The sequence below is a fragment of the Macrobrachium nipponense genome, chromosome 31, assembly GCF_015104395.2.
Source record: "Macrobrachium nipponense isolate FS-2020 chromosome 31, ASM1510439v2, whole genome shotgun sequence".
NCBI classification, from domain to species: domain Eukaryota; kingdom Metazoa; phylum Arthropoda; class Malacostraca; order Decapoda; family Palaemonidae; genus Macrobrachium; species Macrobrachium nipponense.
In genome coordinates, this window is record NC_061093.1 from 7,364,950 (window position 1) to 7,372,449 (window position 7,500).

Consider the following 7,500-nt stretch of genomic DNA (forward strand, 5'->3'; position numbering starts at 1 on the left):
TGTTATAGAGATCGGGGAAGATTATAAACAAAATAGCTTTCGGAAACCGGGAAAAATGGCGGATACTAAAAACACTACGATGCTACTACATCAGCGGCTAACATTAGTGCAGGCATTAGTCCATTCAGAGGGATTGTAGATGGTGTACTATCATAACCTGTAAATATTTATTGAAGGAGTTAATAAAATATTTAGCGGGAAAGAATATAGTAGACGATGTAGAGGCATTTAGAGAGGCAAAAGGTTTGCTAGATTTCAATAAGGGAGACCTCTCCCACCGTTCCAGGAGTTTCCAATTTACAAAATGTACCTGGATGGACTTGCAAGCATTTTTGAAAACAGCATATGGCTCACAGGAACACGTAGATATGGTGAGGGACCTTCGGGGTCTTTTATAAACTAAGGAAGGGCACTAATAGTCTCATAGAACTAGTTCAAAACTGTTTTGACGCAGTGGCGGATTGGGTAGGAAAATTAAAAACATCTAAATGGGTTACAGCGGATAATCTCTCTCTAAATAATATTCATAAACTGATCTATTTTTCCCTGCTCTTGCACAAGGTAACCGGATGCGATAGTGATAGCTTCGATGAAAAGATTGAACCTACTTCAGACAGAGAATTACTTTATACCCAAATAGATAAAACACAGGTCTAAATGTCCCACTGTAGATAGCACAATTTTTAACGGGACAGGCCCGAGGGATAGTACAAGAGACACAGAATTTTCTCCTCTTCGTCTGTGTGCAAAGTTGAGTTTAACAAAAGATCGATCAATCAAAAGCAACAGCAGTTGCGCTGTTTCAACTGCAATAAACCAGGGCATCCAAAGAAATTGTGTAGGGTTAAATATTGTGGAATGTGTAAAAGTACTGATCATTATTGGCAGTCTTGTCCGTCAGATATGGAGAGATGCGAGACCTACAACTGGAATTATAATGTAAGAACTTCCAGGCAGGTCAAACCAGAGGGGAGAGGGATCGGCGAAATCTTTGAAGCCCGATCAACAAAAAGGGTACAGGTGATTGGAAATGCCATTGTGGTCTCGTGGAGATGCCCAGAGCCCAAGCCTATAGTCTATGGAACACTAGGGGATGTAGATATCCCGGTGTTCATAGACTCGGGGGCCTCAAGTAAATCTAATGGACTATAATCTGTATCAATCCATATTTTCCAATTACCCTTTGCAAACCCTCAACGGAGACGTGTGTGATGTGCAAGCCCATAGATTAAATACCCTGGGTTGTGTTCAAGTACAGTTTACTCCGGTGACAGAGTAACAGAAACATTTTTGGTAATAAAGGATTGCGTTGGGCAATAAACTTTTGCAGGGTCATCCTGCTGTAGAAGACACAAGATTTTGATCCATGCGGGTGCTAATGGAATAACAGTCGGGATACCAGGTATTTTTCTACTGATAGAGGACGTAAATAGAATGGAGGACATAGAGGTTATTGAAAGAGGAGATGTGCTCGGTGGTTTAATGCGGTGATACGAGTGTTATGGAGAAAGGTAATATTAAAACACACGTTGGTATATGGGAAATGATTACGGGGGTTCAATCAGAGTTCACAGTGATAACAATGGTGGTGATGATACTAATATGGATGTTATTTCTGATACTAACATTGCTGGGGATGATACTGAGGGTGGTAATGTGTATGGGTCGGTGGCAAGGGGGGGTACTAACCACAAATATAGAGGTGTTTATCTGAAGATATTATGTTACTACCAGGTTCAAAGACTATGGTAAAAGTTAAATTGAAGGAATGAGAAAAACCCACAGATGTGTGTGTTATTGAAAAATAGTGAAAAGCTAGAGGGATGTTAGCACGGCATCGGTGAACAGTGTATCCAAGGATGGGTTTACGTGGTTAGAGTTTGCTAAATTGTAATGATACAGTTAGGAGATACCAGGAAACACATATATATTGGATTTCCAAGATTGGAGTTGTGATAGTGGTTCAGTGGCTATCGTAGAGGGGAAACCTGAGTTTTCGGTGGCAGAATGCAATCAAGGAAACGAACATTCAGAGAACATTTAGCTAATGCGGATTATAGCGAACACCGTTGAAGCGATAAGTGGGCTCTTGGCAGAATTTGGAGATACGGTAGCCTTACAAGGTGATAAATTTGGGTTGACTAATGTGTTAGAGCATAAGGTAAATTTGGAGAGTGACACACACTATTTATATTCTGCATATCGCATACCTTTCAAATCAGAGAACAGGTGAGAGGAGAGAGAGAGGTTAATAGATGGGAAGAAGAAGAATCATTAGACCCAGCGTGTCTCCTTACAACTTTCCCTTGTTAGCGGTGCCTAAGAAGACGGTTCTGTCCGTGTATGCGTCGATTTTAGACGTTTAAATGAGAAGACGATCCCTGACCGCTACCCAGTCGCGTGCATACCAGATCTTTTGTTGAAATTGGGGACATAATACTTATAGCTCAATTGATTTTGCGCAGGGTTTCCTACAGATCCCTCTTAGTGAGAGTAGCAAGGAATATACCTCTTTTTCAGTGCCCAAGGGACACTATGAATTTACCGAATGGAGGCTTAGATTAGCGGGGTTGAAAATCAACCTAGCCAAGTGTTCGTTTTTGAAAAAGCAGATCACATATCTAGGTCACGTCATATCTAAGGAAGGGGTTAGAGTAAATGACGATAGTGTCAAAGCAATAGCAAATTTTCGCACCCCCCAGATCAAAGAAAGAGATTAAGTCATTCCTGGGTATCGCCGGTTTCTTTAGGAGGTTTGTGAAAGGGTTCTCTAATATAGCAGCTACCCTAACTGATGTGTTGCGGGAAGACGTTCAATTTCAATGGAAGGAACCACAGGCGGAGAGTTTTCAAAAGCTCAAGGACGCACTAATGAATCCCCCTGTTTTGAAGTTTCCAGATTTTGTAGGGAACCTTTTACATTAGTGACCGATGCAAGCCAGGAAGGTATAGGTGCTTGCCTTATGCAAAAGTTCGATGGGAAATTTCATCCTATAGCTTTTATAGCAGGAAGTTCAGGACAAAGGGCAGCAACGAGAAGTCCATGGCCACCAAAGATAAAGAAGCCTTTGCAATAGTGTCGGGCTTAATTCATGGCCTAATTCCATTAAAACAGAATGGCCAACGACGAGCATTGAGATGCGAAGATGTCACCAAATGAAGGTCGTTTGGATCTGTGCTTAAAAGGCGCAAAGCAACTGCAACTCAGGTCATGAATAACGATGTCAGTCCCGGGATACCTGTGAGTAGGGAGGAAAATACTGATCACAATGCGAAGTGATGTACGGAGCCGATTGTATAAAATCTCCTTCACTCACCACTCCCTCTTCAGTGTGTTGTCGCTGCTAGCAAGATGAAGATCGTAAGTAAACTGCGACAGAGCATTCAACTGGAGTCAATTAGAAGTCACTATTGATGAGTTCAGTGTCAGTTAACAGTGGAATCTATGCAATATTCAATTAAGTGGTCTGACCAATAAGAGTTTCCCACTCGAAGCATTGTCTGAGGCATCATGCAAAGAAAGATTATCTAGGCAGTCTTGTGAGCCATATTGGTTCGACAGTTACAGCATAACAATAACGTTGACATTTCCCAGAACTCCCACATCTAAAGCAAAATCCGTATCGATAAAATTTTTTACATTACGCGTACAGCAGAATCAAAATTCTTCTTTATTGATGAGGACGTTCTCGAAAAGGTCAGCGGTCTTGTTGCTCAAAAGGAACTGTTAACTGTGGATTACGTGTTATTGGAATTTCAGAAACTGACAAGGATTACTTTTGTCTATTCAATGTTTACAGATTGTCATCAGCTCTCTGGTTGCCCTGTCGCTTGCTGTACCACAATACACATACCTGCCAACGCCTAAGCCTCCCCACCCATACCCCCACCCTACGTCACTCCTAAACCTCCTCCTCCTTCTCCTCTCATCTTCCTCCTCTTCCCCCACCTCCCCCTACATACATTCCACCTAAGCCACCTACTACTCGTCCTCCTCAACCTCCCCCTACTTACATTACACCGTAAACCAACTACTCCTCGTCCTCCTCCACCTCCCCCTAATTACATTCCACCTAAGCCAACTACTACTCGTCCTCCTCCACCTCCCCTACGTACATTACACCTAAACCCAACTACTACTCGTCCTCCTCCACCTCCCCCTACGTAACTACACCTAAACCAACTAATACTCGTCCTCCTCCACCTCCCCCTACGTACATTACATCTAACCAACTACTACTCGTCCTCCTCCACCTCCCCTACGTACATTCCACCTAAACCAACTAACCCTACTCCTCCCCCACCTCCCCCTACGTACATTACACCTAAAAGGACACCTCCCGCCCCAGGCAAAACCCCGAAAGCCAGTTCCCCAGAAATCAAGACGGCAGAGGCTGCGGGCATCATTAGGGATGAGAAGGTTTTCAATGCAGATGGGAGCTTCAGTGTGAGCTATGAGACAACAAATGGCATCAAAGTTTTGGCGTCTGGGGCTCCCTCTGGTGAGGGGAAGTCTGTGACTCAGGCCGGTTCCTACTCGTAAGTGACGCTGCGTTCTTTTCATGAGCATATTCTAAACTACTTCTGTTTTCAGTACTATCATTGTTATGGAATGGAACAGTATAGTAAGCTGACTGCGATACATAATCTGCTTTTACTCTTAATTGGATGTTATGATATGAATGAAACCTTGAGTGAATCTGTGCAATTGTCTTTGACCGCCTTAACCTTTATAATATCTCTAGTGCATAAACTCAATATTCTCCTTTGTGAAGATATGTTGAGAAGGAATCACTAACAACGGTCCATCTTTTATTCTAGGCTGTGTGTCAGAAGGAGCTGATAACCATAAGTTAAAGTTATTATTTGCAGACCCGTAGGATTGTAAGGATAGATAATAATCTAATGAATATAAAGTTTGTTGACGGTCATAGCTTGAAGAATAACTCAACACCTTTAACATGTAAACAATTCTTCTCTACAGATACACAGACCCTGAAGGAACTTTCATAGAAGTGAAGTATATAGCTGACGAAGGCGGATACCAGCCCGAATCCAGTGCTCTACCCGTGGCTCCAGAATTCCCTCATCCAATTCCACAGTTCGTCCTTGATCAAATTGCCAGAGCAGCTGAAGAAGATGCTGCCGCAGCAGCAGCGGCAGCAGCAGCTGATGCAACCGTCAAAAATACTGGCAACGCCGCCGTTCCTAACTCAGCCTCACCTCAGGGTCAGCAGAGCAACACATACTACAAAGCCCAATAACTAACAGTTTTAATTCGCAAGAAATTCTATCACAAATTGTAACGTTGATACTGAAACTTTCCGTCAGTATATGCCTAAAGTGTTCGTTTTTTTTCAAGTTTACCAAAAATCAAAATGATCCGACTAATATTTATTACGGCTTTGGTGTGTTAATGATCTCGCTTAATAAACGAAACGCAAGATATTTTTATGTTGTTTTGTTGTAGCTTGTGCGTCAGAGGTGAGCTTGGTTTTATAGTGACCAAGACAAAACTGAGAGTGTATGTGTTCTTAAATGTGGTTTAATGATGTTTTGAGGATACTTCTTTCACAAAAGTGATGGCATAAATATTTAGCTAACTGTAGGAAGCTGTAGGAAGACGGAATGCCTCCCTCATTGTAGAAGACTTCTCACGACTTCTGCAGATCCCCAAAAGACACGCTGTAGAATTCTCGTGATCACCTCGTGGAAACTCTTGTAATCACCAAAGACAAACGACAGCAACCTCTCTGCACGGCTGGTGGCGTCTTGCTAGCATTGGGAAACGACTTTTTGGTGTGTTAGTATGTCAGGTCAAGTCATTAGGTCAATCTAAGAAAATTAACCAGACATACTACTTCTTATCAAACAATGATCTCAAAAAGGGAAAAGGTCAGAAAATACTAACTGAAACGTCTCCAATTAACTCCCCTTAATATGACTACTAAATCATAAGTCATTATCGCAACTCTCAAAGAAAAAAAAAACATCAAGTTCTCCAAACTCAATTCTCCAAACTCATATCAGCAACTCCACGGACTTCTGCACTCACATTTCAAACTCGAATGTTCTCACAAGTAAAAAAAAGAAAAAAAAATCGTAATGAGCCCAAGAAAAAAAAAAAAAAAAGATCACATAACAAGCCCAGACCCAAAAAATTTTCTCTTAAGCTCTGATATCTGAACACCCACAAAATCAGTAAAAATCTCCAACGTTTAACAGCTAAAAAACCCCCTTTACTGCTCATACAATTATTACAATAGACTTAATGTCAAACTCCCATTTACGCAAATAACAACCCCGAAAAATTACATCTCCCGATAAATTACAACCCTCCCGTCCAAAAAGAAAGCTATTTAAAACTCATCCCCAATTATATCTCTCATAGAAAAGGAAGAAAAATAAATAAAGATAACACAAGTAGATTTCCCCAACAGAATACATAATACATGTATAATATGCATAACCCCCCACATTTTTCCCAAGAAATGTCCCATGTAAAGTTACAGAATTCTCGACATCACGACTTTATCGACAACAACACCAGCAAAGCAAACTCTCATATATGCACTTTCGTGAAATTGCTATTGTCAACATTTCCAGATATTGCAAAAATTCTGATCAATCACCACCAGAGGAAAAGAAGTCAGCACACGGCTCATCACATCACTTGTCAGCAGAAAAATCTGCCTGCGGACGTGTGCTCGAACAGCAGCACAAAAAATGTCCAGTCAGACACACAAGTTTGGAAACTCATGATTCTATAGAAAAAGGTCTAACAGACACATTTCACAGAATTAACTCCAGGATATGACTAATGCGTACAAAAATTTGTCTCGAAGACTTATTCTCTCACCATGACACAGCCCAATTATATGCCTCCAAAAATAACACACTTGTGAACATAAAAAATGCACACATCTCCATATGACTCGCAATGCAGTAATGCCACTCGCCTCTAAATAGTCACGAAACCAAAGAGAAAGAACCACAGAAATCTACTCTTGGCTCGAAAAGACAAAAAAAAGAAACTCCATAACCACAAAAAAAGGGTCACCTGCCAAAGATTAATCCCATCTCCATATATAAATATGTGACACCATATTAATAAGAAGAGCACTCCGGTGAAAAAAAAAAAAAATCCTCCATTTGGTTAATATCCACATCCACATATATTTCTCTCTTATTTCTCCGATAGCCATATGTTAATAAAAATCACCACTCCAGGAATAGAGAACAATCACCTCTATTTTGGCAAATAAAAATTATTTACCTCTATTTCCCCAATACTCCATGTGAAATAAAACAAGGCTCCAAAAAATATATCTCCAAAAAGGATAATCAAAAAAATGAAATCCTATCTCCAAAAAAATGTGCACTCAAAGCATCTAGCTCACACACTCACAAATATTGCCCCATAATCTCCAAATATGTATCTCCCTTTGCAACAAAGATGGCTGCAAAATAATTGAACTAAACATAGCTCATACCACTATT

General features: G+C 40.8%; 2 protein-coding genes across 2 annotated transcripts in view; both read left to right on the forward strand.

Moving 5' to 3' along the window:
• LOC135206586 (uncharacterized) overlaps positions 1 to 4,168 on the forward strand; it is an 11,004-nt gene extending 6,836 nt beyond the window's left edge. The window contains exons 5-7 of the mRNA XM_064237927.1: positions 562 to 651; positions 889 to 1,132; positions 3,870 to 4,168. Of these exons, the coding sequence (XP_064093997.1) occupies positions 562 to 651; positions 889 to 1,132; positions 3,870 to 4,168 (633 nt within the window). The remainder of the gene's footprint in view (positions 1 to 561; positions 652 to 888; positions 1,133 to 3,869) is intronic.
• A 54-nt stretch (positions 4,169 to 4,222) lies between these two features.
• Positions 4,223 to 5,330, forward strand: LOC135206587 (cuticle protein AM1199-like; the record flags this gene model as incomplete). The annotated part of the gene is made up of 2 exons (XM_064237928.1): positions 4,223 to 4,539; positions 4,985 to 5,330. Coding segments are annotated over 2 exons (597 nt in total), but the record flags the coding sequence as incomplete, so codon positions are not given.
• Between the last annotated feature and the right edge of the window lie 2,170 nt (positions 5,331 to 7,500).